General features: G+C 50.8%; 1 protein-coding gene across 6 annotated transcripts in view; it reads right to left on the bottom strand.

Annotated features, from left to right (window-relative positions):
- Positions 1–31: 31 nt before the first annotated feature.
- Positions 32–21,283, bottom strand: part of PLEKHA4 (pleckstrin homology domain containing A4) — a 28,601-nt gene continuing 7,349 nt past the window's right edge. For 2 of the 6 annotated variants that reach the window (XM_055235825.2, XM_055235826.2), the window contains 15 exons: positions 20,937–21,046; positions 20,053–20,268; positions 19,443–19,722; positions 18,424–18,498; positions 16,082–16,129; positions 15,872–15,952; positions 15,547–15,696; positions 13,776–13,874; positions 9,424–9,564; positions 8,310–8,409; positions 8,163–8,239; positions 3,967–4,128; positions 2,067–2,125; positions 882–994; positions 32–491 (listed from right to left, as the gene is read on the bottom strand). In XM_055235825.2, the coding sequence (XP_055091800.1) occupies positions 229–491; positions 882–994; positions 2,067–2,125; positions 3,967–4,128; positions 8,163–8,239; positions 8,310–8,409; positions 9,424–9,564; positions 13,776–13,874; positions 15,547–15,696; positions 15,872–15,952; positions 16,082–16,129; positions 18,424–18,498; positions 19,443–19,722; positions 20,053–20,268; positions 20,937–21,046 (1,974 nt within the window). In that variant the 3' untranslated portion in view covers positions 32–228. Of the gene's footprint in view, positions 492–881; positions 995–2,066; positions 2,126–3,966; positions 4,129–8,162; positions 8,240–8,309; positions 8,410–9,423; positions 9,565–13,775; positions 13,875–15,546; positions 15,697–15,871; positions 15,953–16,081; positions 16,130–18,423; positions 18,499–19,442; positions 19,723–20,052; positions 20,269–20,936; positions 21,047–21,283 lie in introns of those variants that run through there. The other 4 variants (XM_063615799.1, XM_063615798.1, XM_063615800.1 and 1 more) reach the window with 4 other exon arrangements.

Raw genomic sequence — 21,283 nt, 5'->3', positions numbered from 1 at the left:
CCACATCCCCAAACAGACAGAAACAAAGCTATTGACTGAAAGTTCAAAGTTTTAATCCAAATTTAGACAGTGTTGAGAAAACCAAACCTTGGCCATAGAAACCATTCCCCTCCCGGGCCGGCAGTGGGGGCCAGACCACGCCCCCTGATGCCCTGAGTGGTCCCAGATCTCCGGCGGTACCTCCAGACCACGTCCTCGCGCTGCGATTGGCTGCCGCGTTTGGGCGGGTTAGAAGCTGGACTGTAGCAGAGTGACTCGCAGAGGCCACGCCCCCTCGTCTTGTGGCAGGACCGGAGGGGCGATCCCGGCATCCCACGCGGGCCCCCAGGGGGCGGGACCTCCTCCACGCCCACTCCCTCGGCGAGAGAACCCCGTGGAACCCGAATTAGCCACCGGGGGAGACCTGGGGGGAGGGGTCTCCTGGCGCGTGGGGTCCGAAGGAGGCAGCGGCACACCGGGAAGAGGCTCTCCCTGGGAGTCCAAATTTCCACCTGGAGAGGATGAGTAGGACATGAGAATGGCAAACTTCAGCGCCAGGACTCCAGATTCCCAGCCCCTCCTCCCTCAGGCCCAGGAGTCCAGGTCCCCAGACCCTCCTCCCTCAGACCCGGGAGTCTGGATACCCCAGTCCAGTCCTCTTTGAGACTCAGTTGTCGGCCCTCTCCCCGCCCCCGACCTCTTCCTCCCCTCCTCCCAAGTGTCCCGGACCCCAGTCACCTCTTGACTGAGACCTAAAACTCCCAAACCCTGCCCAACTCTTTCCTCACCAAGATAAAAAATTCCCACAGGCCCCCAGACCCCTCTTCTCCAGGACCTGGAATTCCAGGTCTCCAGCTTTCTCCTCCCTAAAATCCAGAAGGCCAACATCCCCAGCCAGTCACCTGTCATCATTCTGTGCCACTGTGACGCCTCAGTAGCCAGGGCTTGGGAGAGGCTGAGAACCCGCTCCCGGTGACCTTCGGAAGTCGGCAAGTAAGGGGTGGTGTTCCTTGGACTAGAAAAAAAAAGGAGATTGGGGGTGGGGGTGTGTACATGGGGGAGAGGTGGGGGATGGTTAATTGGTACAAAAAGAAAAGGATGAGTAAGACCTACTATTAGATAGCACAACAGAATGACTATAGTCAATAATAATTTAATTGTACATTTTTAAATAAATTAAAGGGTGTAACTAGATCGTTTATACATCAAAGGGTAAATCCTTGAAAGGGGATGGATACCCTATTCCCCATGATGTGCTTATTTCACATTGCCTGCCTGTATCAAAACATCTCATTTATCCCGTAAATATATGTATACCTAGTATGTACCAAAAAAAATTAAAAATTAAAAAATAAATAAATAAACAGGCCAGGTGCGACGGCTCATCCCTGTAATCCCAGCACCTTGGGAGGCCGAGCCGGGTGGATGACTTGAGGTCAGGAGTTCGAGACCACCCTGGCCAACATGGTGAAACCCAGTCTCTACCAAAAAAAAACAAAAAAGTTAGCCAGGCATAGTGGTGGGTCCCTGTAATTCCAGCTACTAGGGAGGCTGAGGAAGGAGAATCATTTGAACCCAGAAGGCGGAGGTTGCAGTGAACTGAGATCGTGCCATTGCACTCCAGCCTGGGAGACAGAGCGAGACTCTGTCTCAAAAAAAAAAAGTAAAAAAATAAAAATAAAAATAAAAAATAAACAGCTGGCACAGTGGGGACCCGGGTACCGCGCGTGCCTTTCTGGGAGTTGTAGTTCCTAGCACGTGTCTCTAAAAGATGTTAAACATGGCGCCGCCCTCATACCGCCCACATGCATTATGGGATTTGTAGTCCATTCGCGCGTCACTATCACCCAGTTTCCTTGATGCAGAAGTAGGATCTGCTATTGACCAAGGGAATTTGGGGAACTAAAGATATTACTACGGATCTAGGGCTTTCTGGTTTTGTTGCAGATACCCCGGGAACTTAAGCATCTCTAGAAGGGTTGCAACTTGTAGTTCCATATTCAGGAGACTTTAATAATAATGCTACTCCCCTTTGCTTTTGCAAATGTTTTTTTCCTGCTCCCTTGATACGCCCTCCAGTTCCTTACCTACTCCAGGACCCAGAGCTTCTGAGCCATTTCTGGGCTCCCGAGTGTCCTACGACAGGCTGGAAAGGAATTGGGGCATTAGAACTCCTCACCTGGAAGCCCCACGTTCTCATTTTGAGGGTGAAGTGAAGGGGGCTCCAAAAGAGAAGGAAATTGCTCAAAAACACTGGCAATGTTTTGTTTTTCCTATGCTTCCGTAGGCACTGAATTCTTAAAAATTAATTTATTTTATTTATTCATTTTTTAGAAAGGATGGAGTACAGTGGTGTGATCATAGCTCACTGTAGTCTTGACCTCCCAGGCTCAAACTAGTCCTGCTTCAGCCTCCTGAGTAAATAGAACTACAGGCTCGCACCACTATGCCTGGCTATTTTTATTTTTATTTTTAGTAAAGACAAGGTCTCTCACTCCTGCCTCGCAAAGTACTGGGATTACGGGGGTGAGCCATAGCACCCAGTGACTGACAATGTTTAACTTTACCTGTGTTCCTATAAGGCAGCACATGAGTTCAGAAATCTGACCTCCACCACCACCACCTGTGACTTGTCTAAATCCTTTCTATAAAAGTCTAAGGGGCCGGGTGCGGTGGCTCACACCTGTAATCCCAGCACTTTGGGAGGCCAAGGTGAGCAGATCCCTTGAGGTCAGGAGTTCAAGAACAGCCTGGTCAATATGGTGAAACCCCGTCTCTACTAAAAATACAAAAAAAAAAAAAAAAATTAGCAGGGTGTGGTGGCATGGGCCTGTAATCCCAGCTACGTGGGAGGCTGAGGCAGGAGAATCGTTTGAACCAGGGAGACAGGGGTTGCAGTGAGTCGAGATTCCGCCACTACACTCCAGCATGGGCAACAAAGGGAGACTCTGTCTCAAAAAAAGAAAAAAAAAATCTAAGGGGAGGTTAGGTGCAGTAGCTCACACCTGTATTCCTAGCACCTCCTTCCAAGGCAGGAGGATCACTTGAGCTCAGGAGCTCGACACCAGCCTGGCCAACGTGGTAAAAATCTGTCTCTACTAAAAATACAAAAATTGGCTGGATGTGGTGGCATGTCCCTGTAGTCCTAGCTACTCGGGAGGCTGAGGCATGAGAATCACTTGAACCCAGGAGGTGGAGGTTGCAGTGAGTGGAGATTGCACCACTGCACTCCAGCCTGGGCGACAGAGCAAGACCTTGTCCCTGAAAAAAGAAAATATCTTTTTTCTTTTTTGAGACAGAGTTTCACTCTTGTTGCACAAGCTGGAGTGCAATGGCAAATCTTAGCTCACCGCAACCTCCACCTTCTGGGTTCAAGCGATTCTCCTGCCTCAGCCTCCCGAGGAGCTGGGATTACAGGCGTGTGCCACCACACCCAGCTAATTTTGTATTTTTAGTAGAGACGGGGTTTCTCCATGTTGGTCAGGCTGGTCTTGAACTCCCACCCGCCTTGGCCTCCCGAAGTGCTGGGATTACAGGCGTGAGCCACCATGCCCGGCCGAAAAAGGAAAACGTCTAAGGGGAAACCATCCTGAGATAGCTGAGACACTCTGATGTTCAGATCTGGGATGTTCTCCCTATTGGAAGGGCATGAATAAAATCAATTTTCTTGCTGGCTTACATTTTCTCTTTTGCTTTCTTGCTGTTGACAACACATAGCAACTGAGAAGAAAAACTAGGCTTCCAATCCAGATCTGTGACTCCCGCCCCCACCCACTGTCCTCCCCTCACTGCCACTCCTGTCCACCCACCACTATCCAGGCGAGGAAGCTGACTTTAGCACAAGTACAAACTGAGGTAAATCTGGAAATCCAGTTTGGAGTAAGGAGGTAGAGATTATCTCCATTTTACAGAAAGGGACTCAAAGTAGGCGAAGAAGACCTACTACCACCCCCCACCCCCGCCCTGCCCCAGCCCTCCTCCCCTCACCCTTTGCTCCATGTCAGGCTGGCGTCTGGCTGGGGACAGTGTCCTTCCCAGGGTGAGGAGCCGGGGGGAGGTCGGGCGAGGGAGGGGCCGTCCACATTCCTGGTTTCTGCGCATCCGCTCCAGCTGCTCCTGAGCACTCATCCGGGGCCGGGCCACTGGGGCCTAGGGAGGCGAGAAACGTCCCAAGACCCAACCTTTAGGCCAGGCACAGTGGCTCGTGTAATCCCAGCACTTTTGGGAGGCTGAGTAGAGAGGATCACTTGAGGTCAGGAGTTGAAGACCAGCCTGGCCAACTTGGCGAAATACCATCTCTACTAAAAATACAAAAATTAGCTGGGCGTGGTGGCAGGCACCTGTAATCCTAATTACTCAGGAGGCTGAGGCAGGAGAATTGCTTGAACCCTGGAGGTGGAGGTTGCAGTGAGCCGAGATCACGCCACTGCACTCCAGCCTGCACAACAGAGCAAGACTCTGTCTCAAAAAAAATATATATATATATGTGTGTGTGTGTGTGTGTGTTGCTTAAACAAGGAGAGAGGGAGAAGGCTGGGTGCAGTGGTGGGTGACTGTAATCCCAGAGCTTTGGGAGGCTGAGGTGGGAGGATCACTTGTGGCCAAGAGTTTGAGACCAGCCTGGGCAACATAGCAAGACCCCATCTCTACAAAAAATAAGCTTGTTAGATGTGGTGGTGGATGCCTGTCAGCTACTCAAGAGGCTGAGGCAGGGGGATCACTTAAGCCCAGGAGTTCAAGGCTTCAGGGAGCTATGATCGTGCCACTGCACCCCACTCTGGGTGACAGGGCAAGATCCCGTATCTAAAAGTAAAAAGTAAAGAGAGAGAAAGCACTCATTGCTGAAGCTTCCAGTTAAACATCCCAGTGAGATAGCATGGATCTGTGCTTATTGTAGAACCAGTCCCTGCAGTTTCCTCTGCTTTGACCAATCCTGAGTCCTGTTCATATAAATGATGGCCACTGGCCACTGTATGTTACCCTATGTTGTTATTTTTTTTTTTTTTTTTTTTTGAGACGAAGTCTCACTCTGTCTCCCAGGCTGGAGTGCAGTGGCGCAATCTCTGCTCACTGCAACCTCTGCCTCCTGGGTTCAAGCAATTCTCTGCCTCAGCCTCTCAAGTAGCTGGGATTAAGTAGGTGGCGCCGGCCACCACGCCCAGCTAATTTTTTTGTATTTTTAGTACAGACAGGGTTTCACCATCTTGGCCAGGCTGGTCTTGAACTCCTGATCTCGTGATCCACCTGCCTCAGCCTCCCAAAATGCTGGGATTACAGGCATGAGCCACTGTGCCCAGCCAATGTTGTTAATTTCTTCACAGCAGGCCAGACCATTGGCCTAAAAGCTTGGTAGCAGCACACTCAGATTTCTACACATCCAATTGTTTTAAACATAGTCTTAATAAGCAGATATTTTTAGCCATGCAGTCTGCCTGCTTTGTATACCCTGAGACTGTGCCCAACATCTGCTACCCATAGATAAGAGGAGCCCCAAGCCCCTGCTGCTGTTTGGACCTCTCTGATCCAGAGAACCCTCCACATGCTGGTGGCTGGCATCACCCAGACGTAAGCCCCTTCTCCAGTCCCTTTCTCTTGGGAGCTCCCTTGCCTTCCTCCCTTCCTGTGCAGTGGTCCTCACCCTCACACAGTAGCCTCTGGAGGGTCTCACACTGGGTGTGACTCACCCATAGACAAATCTGTCAGTGTCCACCAAATAAAGCTCCTGTGTGCTACTGCCATCTGGTGGTCATAGCTTTTTCTTTGCTAAACCCTGAAATCCCTGGAACTCACTAGACACCCCCTGTGCTCTGGACCTTGGCAGCCCCTGAAACCACGGGGTTGGGGTGAGGGAGGAGCATGTCCCAAGATAAGTCATGTTCCCAGGAGGCGCCAATCATTCATGCCCATGACACCCCACTGAGAATCAAAAAGTGCCTCTCCTCTCTTCCTAGGAAAGGCTGGATTGCTTTTGTATCCATGATAACAAGTAAGCAGAAGAAATGCCTTCTTTTTTTAAAATTATTTTATTATATTTTATTTATTTTATTTTATTTTTGAGATGGAGTTTCACTCTTTATTGCCCAGGCTGGAGTGCAATGGCACGATCTTGGCTCACTGCAACCTCTGCCTCCCAGGTTCAAGCAATTCTCCTGCCTCAGCCTCCCGAGTAGTTGGGATTACAGGCATGTGCCACCACATCTGGCTAATTTTTTTTGTATTTTTAGTAGAGACGGGGTTTCGCTATGTTGGTCAGGCTGGTTTCGAACTCCTGACCTTGTGATCTGCCAGCCTTGGCCTCCCAAAGTGCTGGGATTACAGGCGTGAGCCACTGCACCCGGACTTTTTTTTTTTTTTTTTTTAAAGACATGGTTTCCCTCTGTTGCCCAGGATGGAGTGCAGTGGTGCAATCATGGTTCACTGCAGCCTTGACCTCCTGGACTCAAGCAATCCTCTCGTCTCAACCTCCCAAGTAGCTGGGACCACATGTGGGCACCACCACCCACAGCTAACTTTTTATTTTTTATTTTTTTATTTTTTTGAGATGGAGTCTTGCTCTGTCACCCAGGCTGGAGTGCAGTGGTGCAGTCTCAGCTCACTGCAACCTCAGCCACCCAGGTTCAAGCGATTCTCCTGTCTCAGCCTCCAAAGTAGCTGGGATTACAGGTGCGTGCTGCTACACCCGGCTAATTTTTATATTTTTAGTAGAGATGGGGTTTTGCCATGTTGGCCAGGGTGCTCTTGAACTCCTGACCTCAGGTGATCCACCCGCCTCGGCCTCCCAAAGTGCTGGGATCACAGGCGTGAGCCACTGCACCCGGCCACAGCTAACTTTTAATTTTTTTTTTGTAGAGATGGGTCTTGCTACATTAGCCAGGCTGCTCTTGAACGCCTGGGCTCAACTGATCCACCTACCTTGGCCTCTCAAAGTGTTGGGATTACAGGCATGAGCCAAAACCACCAGCCAAGAAATGCTTTATTTATTTTATTATTATTTTTTTTTCGAGACAGAGTCTCGCTCTGCTGCCCAGGCTGGAGTGCAACGGTGCAATCTTGGGTCTCTGCCACCTCTGCCTCCTGGGTTCAAGTGATTCTCCGGCCTCAGCCTCCCGAGTAGCAGGGATTACAGGCACCCGCCATCACGCTCAGCTAATTTTTGTATTTTTGTAGAGACAGGGTTTTCACCATGTTGGTCAATCTGGTCTCAAACTCCTGACCTCAAGTGATCTGCCTGCCTCGGCCTCCCAAAGTGCTGGGATTACAGGTACAAGCCATGGTTCCCGGCCCCAAGAAGTGCTTTTAAATCTATTTGATCAAGTAATCCCAACAGGTACCCCAAAAGCATCTGAAAGCCAGCCAATCATTGATGGAGCCAAGCTTCTGAAAATCAGCTAATCAGTGATGGTCACATGCTCCTGAGGGCTGACCAATCAGTGATGGATCTGTACTTCTGAAAATCAGCCACTCATTGATAGCTCAGTGCTTCTGAAAACCAGCCAATCAGCAACAGACACAGAGCACAGAGCTTCCATAGCTTATCGTCAACCAATTCCTAAACATTCCTGCCGCTAGAAGTCCACCAATTTCTGAACTCCAGGGCCACATGAGATCAGCATTCTGCTCCACTCAAGGAGTCTTTTTTTTTTTGAGACATAGTTTTGCTCTTGTCGAACAAGCTGGAGTGCAATGGTGCGATCTCAGCTCACTGCAACCTCTGCCTCCCGAGTTCAAGCGATTCTTCTGCCTCAGCCTCCCGAGTGGCTGGGATTACAGGCGCCCGCCACCACGCCTGGCTAATTTTTGTACTTTTAGTAGAGACGGGGTTTCACCATGTTTAGCCAGGCTGGTCTGGAACTTCTGACAAAGTGCTGGGATTACAGGCGTGAGCCACCACACCTGGCCTCATTCATCTAGTTTTCATCTTCATGTCAGCTGTAGGTGGTAGGTTCTGCTATTAGCCCCATTTTAGAGAAGAAAAAATGGAGGCACAGAGAGGTTTAATAACTGACCCAAAGTCACACGGCTTAGAAGCGACAGAGACAAAAATCAATCTCAGCGCTCTTAACGAGCAGTGCTCTCTCTGTTCTGAGTATGGCCTTAGAACGCTCTACTCCTAGCTGTTTCCCAGAAGTGTGGGGGTCCCTGATGGTCAGATGCAAGGATTACAGGATGGACCTACAGCCTACCTTGGTTCCCAGCTGTGGGGAAGGGAGGTGGCGACCCTCAGGGCTGGAAGCCCGGGAGACCCTCGGAGACCCAAGACCTGGAAAGACAGAAGGGGACTTGGTGAGGACGGGAATTTCTGTAAAGTCCCACCCGACCAGGATGCTCACCTAAGCGAGGGCTGGTGAGGTCTTTGTCGCCTCCAGGAGGCCGCCCCCAGTCCGTCTCGGGGGACCTAGGGGAGCTCAGTTCCAAGGACTCTGGTAGGCTCTGCAGGGATTAGAAAAGGGGGATAATGATGATCGTCATAATTATTATTATTATTAACATGTTTCAAGCATTTAGGAATTGGAATACAGTCTGAATAGGATTAAGACTATAAACCAGGCCGGGTGCAGTGGCTCACACCTGTAATCCCAGCGCTTTGGGAGGCCGAGGAAGGCAGACCACCTGAGGAGTTCCAGACCAGCTTAGTCCAACATAGTGAAACCCCGTCTCTACTAAAAATACAAAAATTAGCCAGGCGTGGTGGCAGGCGCCTGTAATCCCAGGTACTTAGGAGGCTGAGGCAGAAGAATCGCTTGAACTCGGGAGTTGGAGGTTGCAGTGAGCCGAGATCGCACCACTGCACTCCAGCCTGGGCGACAGAGCAAGACTCTGCCTCAAAAAAAAAAAAAAAAAAAGACTATAAACCAGATCTGAGCATGGAGGCTTGTGCTTGTAATCTCAGCCCTTTGAGAGGCCAAGGTAGGAGGATCACTTGAGGCCAGGAGCGAGAGACCAGCTGGGCAACATAGCAAGACCCCTTCCCTACAAAAACTTTTTAAGGCTGGGCGCACTGGCTCATGCCTGTAATCCCAACACTCTGGGAGGCCGAGGCAGGCGGATTACTTGAGGCTGGGAGTACATAACCAGCCTGGCCAACATGGTGAAACTCCGTTTCTACTAAAAATACAAAACTCAGCCAGGCTTGGTTGTGGGCGCCTGTAATCACAGCTACTTTGGAGGCTGAGGCAGGAGAACCACTTGAACCCAGGAGGTGGAGGTTGCAGTGAGCCAAGATTGCACCACTGGACTCCAGCCTGGGTGACAGAGTGAGACTACGTCTCAAAACCCACCCCACCCCCCAAAAAAAAAGAAAACAAAGGCTTCCAAAGGTTACGACACTTGCGCCAGGTGGGTTAGCTGATCAAGGAAGAATTAAAGAGGTGGGTGGGGAATAGACTGAGCCAAGGACAGGTGGGAAAGGAAGCTGGGGGTGGGGAGGAATTATGTGCATCTTACCTCCCTCTCTGAGGACTCCTCGCCCTGGAGCACGGGAGATGGGGAGTCAGGCTCAGTGTGTGGGGGCGGTTTCTGGGGGCCACCCAGACCTGCCAGCGTGTCTTCCACCATCCACAGCTGCTGCTGAGCAGACACTCTGTCCTGCGGGGAGGAAAGGAATTTGTTACTTAAAGATGGGAAAACGCAGGAGAGTTTCAGCTAATAGGCCCCTGCAAAGGTCTGAAATCAGCTGGGCTATATTTATGCAGTTGGGATTTATTTTTTTTCCATGTGGTTATCCAGTTGAATTGAAAAAAAATTGTCTTTTGGCCAGGTGTGGTGGTAATCCCAGCATTTTGGGAGGCCGAGAAGGGTGGATCACCTGAGATCAGGAGTTCAAGACCAGCCTAGCCAACATGGTGAAACCTCGTGTCTACTAAATATACAAAAAAAAATTCGCGCCGGGCGCGGTGGCTCACGCTTGTAATCCCAGCACTTTGGGAGGCCGAGGCGGGCGGATCACGAGGTCAGGAGATCGAGACCACGGTGAAACCCCGTCTCTACCAAAAATACAAAAAATTAGCCGGGCGTGGTGGCGGGCGCCTGTAGTCCCAGCTACTCGGAGAGGCTGAGGCAGGAGAATGGCGTGAACCCGGGAGGCGGAGCCTGCAGTGAGCCGAGATCGCGCCACTGCACTCCAGCCTGGGCGACAGAGCAAGACTCCGTCTCAAAAAAAAAAAAAAAAAAAAAAAAAAAAAAAATTCGCCGCGGGTGGTGGTGCATGCCTGCGATCCCAGCCACTTGGGAAGCTGAGGCAGGAGAATTGCTTGAACCTGGGAGGTGGAGGTTGCAGTCAGCTGAGATCGTGCCACTGCACTCTCGCCTGGGCAACAGAGCAAGACACTGTCTCACAAAAAAAAAAAAAAGAAAGAAAAAGAAAAAACTGTCTTTTCTTTCTATGTTGTTTTACTGTGTTACATCTATTATAAATAGGTGACCATACGAATATGAGAGTCTGTTCTTTTTGTTTGTTTTTGGAGACAGTCCCTCCCTCTGTCACCCAGGCTGGCGTGCAATGGCTTGATCATAGCTCACTGCATCCTCGAACTCTTGGGCTTAAGCAATCCTTCCACCTCAGCCTCCTGAGTAACTGGGACCACGTGCACAACCAGGCCCAGCTAATTTTTTCACTTTTATTTTTAGTAGAGACGGAGTTTCACCATGTTGCCCAGGCTAGCCTCAAATTCCTGGGCTCAGGTGATCCACCTGCCTCATCCTCCCAAAGTGCTGGGATTACAGGTGTGAGCCACTGCACCTGGCATGGGTCTGTTTTTGCCAAGTCTGGATTTTAGATCTAGTGGGAGCAGCTTAGAGTGAGAAGATGCATTTAAAACTAGGCATCAATGGTTTTTTGTTTTTTGGGGTTGTTGTTGTTGTTGTTGTTGTTGTTTAAGATGGAGTCTCTCCCTGTCACCCAGGCTGGAGTGCAGTGGCACGATCTCGGCTCACTGCAAGCTCCGCCTCCTGGGTTCCAGCGATTCTCCTGCCTCAGCCTCCTGAGTAGCTGGGACTATAGGCCTGCACCAGCACACCCAGCAAATTTTTGTATTTTTAGTAGAGACAAGGTTTCACCATGTTCGTCAGGTTGGTCTCGAACTCCTGACCTCAAGTGATCCACCTGCCTTGGCCTCCCAAAGTGCTGGGACTACAGGCGTGAGCCAACACGCCCAGCCGTGTCAATGTTTTTAAAGATACGTGATTTAGAACTTGATGGATAGATTTAGAGTGAAAAAGCAGGTCTGAGGCTAAGCAATGAGGTTTATATTTTAGAAGCAGAGCTTGCACTAAGGGAATGGGTTCAGAACTGGAACTCCAGAGGATAAATTTAACAGCAAAAGTCAGGATGCAGGATGCAAGAGATGAACTTGCAAGATGGAAACAAGGCTGAGGGTTGGAGTTTTGCTAGTGAGAGCATGGCTTCAACAAGAGGAGAGATTTAGAACCAGGGGAGAGAGCAGCTCTGGATCTGAAAGTAGGTATTACAACGAAAGGCATTGGCCGGGCGCAGTAGCTCATGCCTATAATCCCAGCACTTTGGGAGGCCGAGGCAGGCGGATCAGAAGGTCGGGAGTTCAAGACCAGACTAACGAACATGGTGAACCCCCCGTCTCTACTAAAAATACAAAAATTAGCCCGGCGTGGTGGCACATGCCTGTAGTCCCAGCTAGAGGCTGAGGCAGGAGAATCACTTGAACCCGGGAGGCAGAGGTTGCAGTGAGCAGAGATCGCACCACTGCACTCCAGCCTGGGCAACAGAGCGAGACTCCATCTCATAAATAAATAAATAAGAGGGCGGCCAGGCGCCGTGACTCACGCCTGTAATCCCAGCACTTTGGGAGGTCGAGGTGGGCGGATCATGAGGTCAAGAGATCTAGACCATCCTGGCCAACATGGTGAAACCCCGTCTCAACTAAAAATACAAAAATTATCTGGGCATGGAGGTACACACCTGTAGTCTCAGCTACTCGGAAAGCTGAGGCAGGAGAATTGCTTGAGCCTGGGAGGCAGAGGTTGCAGTGAGTTGAGATCGTGCCACTGCACTCCAGCCTGGCAACAGAGCAAGATTCCGTCTCACAAAAAAAAATAAAAGAAAATAAAAAATAGAAGGGCTGGGTGCGGTGGCTCATGCCTATAATCTCAGCACTTTGGGAGGCCGAGGTGGGTGGATCACCTGAGGTCAGGAGTTCGAGACCAGCTGGACCAACACAGAGAAACCCCGTCTCTCCTAAAACTACAAAATTAGCCAGGCATGGTGGGGCATGCCTGTAATCCCAGCTACTCGGGAGGCTGAGGCAGGAGAATCGCTTGAACCTGGGAGGCAGATGTTGCGGTGAGCCGAGATTGCGCCATTGCACTCCAGCCTGGGCAACAGAGCGAGACTCCATCTCAAAAAATATAATATAATAAATAAAATAAAAATAAAAGAGTAGGCCGGGCGCAGTGGCTCACGCCAGTAATCCCAGAACTTTGGGAGGCCGAGGCGGGTGGATCACCTGAGGTCAGGAGTTCGAGACCAGCCTGACCAACATGGTGAAACCCCGTCTCTACTGAAAATAGAAAAATTAAGCGGGCATGGTGGCGGTCATCTGTAATCCCAGCCACTTAGGAGGCTGAGGGAGGAGAATCGCTTGAACCTGGGAGGCGGAGGTTGCAGTGAGCCAAGATTGTGCCACTGCACTCCAGCCTGGGCAACAGAGTGAGACTCTGTCTCAAAAATTAAAATAATTTTTATTTATTTTATTATAGTTTGTAACACAAAAGATAAATGCTTGAGGGGATGGACACCCCATTTTCCATGATGAGATTATTATACATTGCATGCCTGTACCAAAATATCTTATGCACTTCATAAATATATTCATCTGCTATGTACCCGCAATACATTTTTTAAAAAGAATGTTGTAGGCCGGGCGTGGTGGCTCACGCCTGTAATCCCAGCACTTTGGGAGGCCGAGGCAGGCGGATCACCTGAGGTCAGGAGTTCAAGACCAGCCTGACCAACATAGAGAAACCCCGTCTCTATTAAAAATACAAAATTAGCTGGGCGTGGTGGCGGGCACCTGTAATCCCAGTTACTTGGGAGGCTGAGGTGGGTGAATCGCTTGAGCCCGGGAGGCAGAGGTTGTGGTAAGCTGAGATCGTGCCATTGCACTCCAGTCCGGGCAACAAGAGTTAAACTCTGTCCCAAAAAAAAAAAAAAAAAAAAAGAATGTTGTAAAATTATAGCCAACTTTACAGCAGAAATTAGGCCCCGCGCAATGGCTCATGCTTGTAATCCCAGCACTTTGGGAGGCCGTGGCAGGCAGATCACTTGAGGTCAGGAGTTCAATACGAGCCTGACCAACATGTCTCTACTAAAAATATAAAAAGTAGCTGGGTGTGGTGGCATGTGTAGCTGTAATCCCAGCTACTTGGGAGGCTGAGGTGGGAGAATCACTTGAACCTGGGAGGCAGAGGTTGCAGTGCGCCAAGATTGCACTACTGCACTCCAGCCTGGGCGACAGAGTGAGACTCTGTCTCAAAAACAAACAAACAAATAACTTTACAGCAGAAATTAGATAACAGCTCGAGAAAATGGCATTCAAAATTGAAGGTTAATTAAAATTTTAATGAGAGAATTAACAACAAAAAAAAACACCCTAAAGGGCATGGTCTTAACTAAAATAAGGGGCTTAGATTGAAAGAACAGAAAGGAGGCTAACGGTCAACTGGGCGGGGCCTCGATTCTGTGGGCGGAGATTAAATGCTGAAACGATTTCCAGACAGAACTTGGAGTTGGGGGTGGGTTTTGGGGTCTCCAAGCAGCGATTTACCTGGGGAGAACCAAGGTGCAGCAGGTACTCCAGCGTCTCTCTTAAGGTGCCCAGCTCCTGCTCCAGGCCACTGTACGTGTCCCAAACCCTTTCTCGCTCCTCAGGTTGCATAAAGGTGGAGACATAGGTTAGGTCCCTCTCCCACCAGATCCTTCCCCACCCCATCATTTGTCAGCTAAGGAGGAGGTAAGGGAGCTTGGTCCCTGGAGCCCTGCGGGCATATGGACTACAATTCCCATGGTCCTCTTTGCTTGGACTACTGGGAACCCCAAAGTCTGTATGGAACCTGCAATTCCAGTGCAATGCTAGTGTAGACAAATAACAGCATTCCCTGAATCCCCATGATTACTTCTGCTCTCTCCTAGGTAGCAGGGTCTACAGATCTAATGAATTCATTAGACAGTTAAAAGACCACAGCACCCAGCCAGGCGCGGTGGCTCAGGCCTTTAATCCCAGCACTTTGGGAGGCCAAGGCGGGCGGATCACTTGAGGTCAGGAGCTTGAGACCAGCCTGGCCAACATGGTGAAACCCCGTCCCTACTAAAAACATAAAAATTAGCCAGGAATGGTGGCGAGGGCCTGTAATCCCAAGTACTCGGGAGGCTGAGGCAGGAGAATCACTTGAACCAGGGAGACAGAAGTTGCAGTGAGCCTGGATCCAGGCGCTGCACTCCAGCCTGAGCAACAGAGCAAGAATCTGTCTCAAAAAAAATAACCACAGTAACTACTCACCCTGGGGCAGCAGAAATCTCCTTGCCAATACCAACAATAACAATGATAATATCAGCTAACACTTATTGGGCACTGACCATGTGCTAGGCACTGTTCTCAGCTCTCATTTAATTCCTATGAGGTAGTTACTATTATTGTCTCCATTTTACAGATGATAATTATAACTGACACTTAAGTATTGCTTTACCAAGTACCAAGTACCTTGAGTGTTAAATATTCATTCGTTCATTCATTCATTCACTCATTTACACATACCACATATATTAATTCTCAGAGTTACTTAAGGCCGGGCGCAGTGGCTCATGCCTGTAATCCCAGCACTTTGGGAGGCTGAGGCAGGCTGATCACCTGAGGTTAGGAGTTCGAGACCAGCCTGGCCAACATGGCAAAACCCCATCTCTACTAAAAATACAAAAATTAAGGCCGGGCACGGTGGCTCAAGCCTGTAATCCTAGCACTTTGGGAGGCCGAGGCGGGTGGATCACGAGGTCAGGAGATCGAGACCATCCTGGCTAACGCGGTGAAACCCCGTCTCTACTAAATATACAAAAAATTAGCAGGGCGTTGTGGCAGGCGCCTGTAGTCCCAGCTACTTGGGAGGCTGAGGTAGGAGAATGGCGTGAACCCAGGGGGCGGAGCTTGCAGTGAGCAGAGATCCCACCATTGCACTCCAGCCTGGGGGACAGAGCGAGACTCCGTCTCAAAAAAAAAAAAAAAAAAAAAAATACAAAAATTAGCTAGGTGTGGTGGCACGTGCCTGTAATCCCAGTTACTCGGGAGGCTGAGGTTGCAGTGAGCTGAGATGGCACCACTGTACTCCAGCCTGGGCGACAGAGCAAGACTCTGTCCCCCCCCCCAAAAAAAAAAATTAGAGTGGTTACAAGACAATGAGGAGAGAGAAAAAATAATAAAATAAAATTTTGAGTGTAGACTTCTGAAGAACGATCTTCCTATGAGCCCTCTGGGGCAGGTCCCCTTCGTAACGACTTGCATAGTCCTGGGGCCTCCTAGGAGGGCAGGCCCCTTCCCAGGTGCCCACCTGAGTCAAGTGACAGAGGGTGGCCCTCACACTGACCAGCCGGTCCTGCAGGAGGCGCTGGCGACCCCAGGCCCTCCCAGGAGCCCCAGCCTCCCTGGTGGCTTGGCCCAGCTGTTGCCGGGTCAACTCCAGAGCTGCTTCTAGTTGCTCCTGCACCAAGAGAGAAGGTGGTTAGACTTCAGAAACCATGCCTAGCCCCAAGAAGAAAGAAAAGATGTCCTTTCACGTCCTGGACATCCAGTCAGCATCCTGACTTCCACAGTCAGGAAGGGCTCAGAGCAGGCAGAGAAGCCAGGCGCCCTGTCCTCGGCCCAGGGCCCCGCACCTTCTCCTCCTGCCTCTGGTCTATCTCCTCCTGCAGCCTCCGCAGAAGCCGGTCCTGCCCGCACAACTTGGTCAGCAGCGTCTGGAGAAAGGAGAGTGGGAGCTACTGATGGTCCAGATCGGGCTTTTCCCCTGCCGCTCCTCCCATCATCTAGAACATTCTCTCCCCAACTCTGGGAACTCAGCAAGGATTAGATCAGTGAGAACTTACATCCGTCTCCAAGCTTTGGTGGAAAGTTGACTCCAGGGGAGGACCGGGCTGAAGAGAAGGAAAAAAGTCAGGGGTCAAAGGGGACAGGCTGGCCATTATTGTAACTCAGTGCTGAGCCACGCCCTGTTTCTACTGATAGGTACTGCACTATTTATTTATGTATTTATTTAGAGATAGGGTCTCCCTTTGTCACCCAGGCTGGAGTGCAGTCGTGTGATCATGGTTCGCTGCAACCTCAACCTCCTGGGCTCAAGCAATCCTCCCGCTTCAGCCTCCTGAGTAACTGGGACCACAACCGCCCGGCTAATTTTTGTAGTTTTAAAATTTTTGTTGTCGTTTTTGGTAGTGATGGGGTTTTGCCATGTTGCCCAGGCCGATCTCAAACTCCTGGGCTCAAGCAATCCTCCTGCCTTGGCCTCCCAAAGTGTTGGGAATTATAGGCATGCACCATCATGCCTGGCCTCTTTTTTTTTTTTTTTTTTTTGAGTCAAGGTCTGTCACCCAGGCTGGGTTGCAGTGGCATGATCATGGCTCACTGCAGCCTTGAACTCTTAGGCTCAAAGGATCCTCCCACCTCAGCCTCCCAAGTAGGTGGGACAACAGGCGCCAGCCACCAGTGCCAGCTAAGGTTTTTTGTTTGTTTGTTTGCTTTTAGGGCTAGGGTCTCACTATATCACCCAGACCAGTCTTGAACTCCTGATCTCAAACGATCCTCCTGCCTTGGCCTCCCGAAGTCCTGGGATTACAGGCATGAGCCACCAAGCCTAGTGACCCCTCTCCTTATCAGCTTCCTTCTAAGCATTAGCAAATTTCAGTAGACCAACTTCCACATTCTTGGCTTCAGAAAGATCAATAATGGGCTCTTGATCAAATAGCCATGGCAAATATTATAATTAATGGAGAAATGTAGACATTTTATTTATGACTAAGAATAAAACAAAGTACAGGGCTCAGTGACTCACTCCTGTAATCCCAAAGCTTTGGGAGGCCAAAGAGGGAAGATCATTTGAGCCCAGGAGTTCAAGACCAGTCTGGGCAGACCTTGTGTCTGCAAAAAAAATAAAAATAAAAAAAATAGGGCCAGGTAAGGTGGCTTATGCCTGTAATCCCAACACTTTGGGAGGCCGAGGCAGGTGGATCACCTGAGGTCAGGAGTTCGAGACCAGCCTGACTAACATGGTGAAACCCTGTCTCTACTAAAAATACAAAAATTAGCCGGGCGTAGTGACGGGCGCCTGTAATCCCAGCTACTTGGGAGGCTGAGGGAGGAGAATCACTTGAACCCGGGAGGCAGAGGTTGCAGCGAGCCGAGATCGTACCATTGCACTCCAGCCTGGGGGACAGAGTGAGATTTCGTCTCAAATAAATAAATAAATAAATAAAATAAGCTTAGCATGTTGGTACACGCCTGTAGTCTCAGCTACTGGGGAGGCCGAGGCGGGAGGATCACGAGGTTAGGGGTTCGAGACCAGCCTGACCAACATGGTGAAACCTCATCTCTACTAAAAATACAAAAATTATCCAGGCGTGGTGGCACGTGCCTGTAATCCCAGCTATTCAGGAGGTTGAGGCAGAGAATTGCTTGAACCAGGGAGGCGAAGGTTGCAGTGAGCCGAGATCGCGCCACGGCACTCCAGCCTGGGCGACGGAGCGAGACTCCATCTCAAGAAAAAAAGCAAAGAAAAAAATACAAAAAAATTAGCTGGGCGTGGTGGCAGGCGCCTGTAGTCCCAGCTACTCGGGAGGCTGAGGCAGGAGAATGGCATGAACCCGGGAGGCAGAGCTTGCAGTGAGCTGAGATCGCACCACTGCACTCCAGCCTGGGCGACAGAGCGAGACCCCATCTCAAAAAAAAAAAGAAAGAAAGAAAAGAAAAAGAAAGAGAAAGAAAGAGGTTTTTGCGGATTTAAGTTACGATGATGTCATAGGAGTGTCCTAATAGGAGCAGACGGATAGCAACAAAAACACAAAGGAAGATCATCATGGGATGACGGAGGCAAAGATGTAGCCGTAAAAAAAGCCACAGAACCTCAGGAATTGCTGGCAACCACCAGAAGCTAAGAGAGAGTCAATAAAAGCTCCTCCTTAGAGCCTTCAGTGGTAGTATAGCCCTGCCAATCCCTTGACTCCAGGCCTCTGGCCTCTAGAACTGCAAGATAATCCATTTCAGTTGTTTTCGGCCATGCACTTTGTTACAGCAACCACAAGAATCTAATACCTACCCAGGGGCTTTGAAATATCTACGGTTCTCCAGGCACCTTAGGCCAGGAGATGACATTCCTCATAGAGAAGAAAGGAAGGGAGGGGGCTCTGGTAGATTTGGGGTACTCCAGGATACCTACCAATAAAACCATGGAGGCCCGGGTCCCAGGGGGCCGTGGGGGGAGCTGGAGATAAGTGGAGGAGCCAGAGGGTGCCTGGGAGGAACGTTGAAATGGAGATGTTTAGAAACTGGCATGTCTCAGTGACAAATAGAGTGGGCGTGTCCATAATTAAAGTGCTTTAGGAGATATTTTGAGGTTCAGAACTGGGCCCTCTCAACTTCCTCAACTACCTGCTCTCCAGCTGTGTGCCACTGTGGGGACACAGAGGGTGATAATAAATGCACCAGCCTGGCAAAACAGCCCCACGAGATGATGGAATTTGCTACTCTCATTCTCAGATTTGCAGTCAGCTGTGGCTATTCTGAGCTACAGTCCCATGATACTCAGACAAAACAGCAGGCAACCAACTTGCAAGGTGAACTGGGGACACAAGGGATATGCAAACCTCTCACCGCACTGTCTTGGCACAGAGTATCCAGGACTACAATCCCCATGATGCTTAAAGAGCAATGGCTGGGCCAGGCGCGGTGTCTCATGCCTGTAATCCCAGTACTTTGGGAGGCTGAGATGGGCAGATCACCTGTCAGCTGGTCAGGAGTTCGAGACCAGCTTGGTCAACATGGTGAAACCTCATCTCTACCAAAAATATAAAAATCAGCCGGACATGGTGGCAGGTGCCTGTAATCCCAGCTAATCGGGAGGCTGAGGCAGGAGAATCGCTTGAACCAGGGAGACAGAGGTTGTAGTGAGCCGTGATCGTGCCACTGCCCTCTAACCTTGGCGACAGAGCAAGACTCCGTCCCAAAAAAAAAAAAAAAAAAAAAAAAAAAAAACACCAATGGCCGGAGACCAGCCTAGAAAGACAGCCCAGACACCCGATAGGAGATACGGTTCAAACTCTCTCTCACCTGAGCCCAGCTGAGATCATTATGGACTACAATACCCATGACACCCAGGGAGCAATGGCCTTGAGAATACGGAAAGACAGCCCTGAGGCCTGATGGGAGATGTAGTCCCCTCCTCACTTCTCTGCTCACCTGTGTTCTGGGCTCCTGACTCCAGTGCTGGGGACTCCTGGGGGGCTTTCCTCCCCCAGCCTCAGAGGGAGGTCCTCGGCGGGGAGTGGGGGGTCGGGAGAGGGTCTGGCGTTGGGGGCCCCAATCCAGAGGAGGTCGGACATCAATGCGACTCAGCGGGGTGTGAGGTCGGGCAGGGGGTGCTGTGTCTCCTGAGGGGGCAGGGGGTCGCCGCGCAGGGGCAGAACGGGGACGGGGGAGGCTCAGAGGCGAGGGAGGGCGAGAGAGGGGGGTGAACAGGCTGTGGGAAGGAGAGAATCGGGGAACTGAGTCAACTAGAGCCCTCTCCATCCACCTCCTTACCCATCAAGTCAGCCTCAAGGACATGTCTCACTTCACTGTGTCTTACTGTCCCTCTGTTTTAGAATCCTCCTCTACTGTCCAAATCCTCAGTAATGTCCGCTTTGTGGCATCTTCCCCTCCAGTCTTCTCCCCGACAGGCTGTGACCCCCACGGGAGCCCCAGCAAGTCACACACACACTCAAGCAGAAAGCGCTAAGGCCCGCCCCCAACCAGTTTCCGGCCCGCCCTTCTCTTAGGCCACGCCCCCAACCATGTTCTCCCTACTCACTCGGGGCTCCTCGCCCTCCGGATCTGGAGTCCAGACTGGAGGTCGGTTGTGGGGCTGGGAGTGAGCAGCCTGGGTCTACCACGACCTCTGCAGAGTCGAGCCACTTCAGGTGATTCTGAGATGCGCCCCTCTTCCCCTCTGCTCACCTCCGGGGGACCACCGGGGCCGCCAGGGCCCTCCCCGGGCTGGGGTCGTGCGGGTGACCTGGGTTGCCCGCTAGCGAGTGGACACAGATAAGATACCCCACTCCTTCAAACTTCGTAACAGCCCTATTCTCTTGTCACAGGTGAGAACACAAGGATGCACCCAAAAAAGGAAAATTGTGCACTATAAATCATCGTCCCCCTTCTTCAGACGGGGAAACTGAGGCCTCCAATGTGAAACTGACCTGTGCGCCAGGCCACAACGTCTATCCAGGTTGCTGGACCCAATGCCCCGGAATATGGGATGGACTCAGCCAGGTAGTCCAGTTTCCAGCCTGATAATTGGCGCAGGCCATGTCAGAGCCTAAGAGATAGTCTGACATTTTTTTTAAATCTAACACTATCTTTTACCTGGCATTGTTTAGGTGGCAGCTCAGGGGACTTCAGAAGGAGCCAATCAGAGAGTGTGGAATATTGATCATTCCTGGAGCAGAGCTGAGTGCGTGACTGAAGGATCAGCTTGGGGGCGGGGACGGACAAGGTGGTGGGCGGAACTTAAGGGAGAAAGACTTTTGCTGATTGGAAAAGTTCCCTGGAGGTGGGGCCTAGAAGACGAGGTGCCTTAGCTAGAAGACTGGTGATTGGACACTCAAGGGGGCAGGACCCCCAAAGGGGAGGAGTTGGGGTGATTAGACTGACTCAGGGTGGAGGGTCAGGAGCATGGCTTGGACCTCTACTCACTAGTCGTCCCCCTCCGCACGGGAGGCCCGGCCCAGCGCCCGTAGCCAGCCCCGCAGGTCTTCTAAGGTGTCAGCGGCCAAAACATAGGTCCTCATGCCCGGGTGCTCTGCCTGCGGGAAGAGAAGGCTTGGAATCCGGACTCCCAGGCCTTGTAGAAAGGAGGACAGGCCGGGCCGGTGACTCACTCCCGTAAACCCAGTGCTTTGGGAGGCCGATGCGGGAGGATGGCTTGAGACCAGCCTAGGCAACATAATGAGAACCCCCCACACCTCCTTCCGACCCCGTCTCTACAAAAAAATCAAAAAATTAGCCGGACGTGGTGGAGCGCACCTGTAGTCTCAGCTACC

Source organism: Symphalangus syndactylus, chromosome 13, assembly GCF_028878055.3.
Source record: "Symphalangus syndactylus isolate Jambi chromosome 13, NHGRI_mSymSyn1-v2.1_pri, whole genome shotgun sequence".
Classification (NCBI taxonomy): domain Eukaryota; kingdom Metazoa; phylum Chordata; class Mammalia; order Primates; family Hylobatidae; genus Symphalangus; species Symphalangus syndactylus.
The sequence above is the reverse complement of the archived record's forward strand: the minus strand, read 5'-3'. Positions and strand labels throughout refer to the sequence as shown.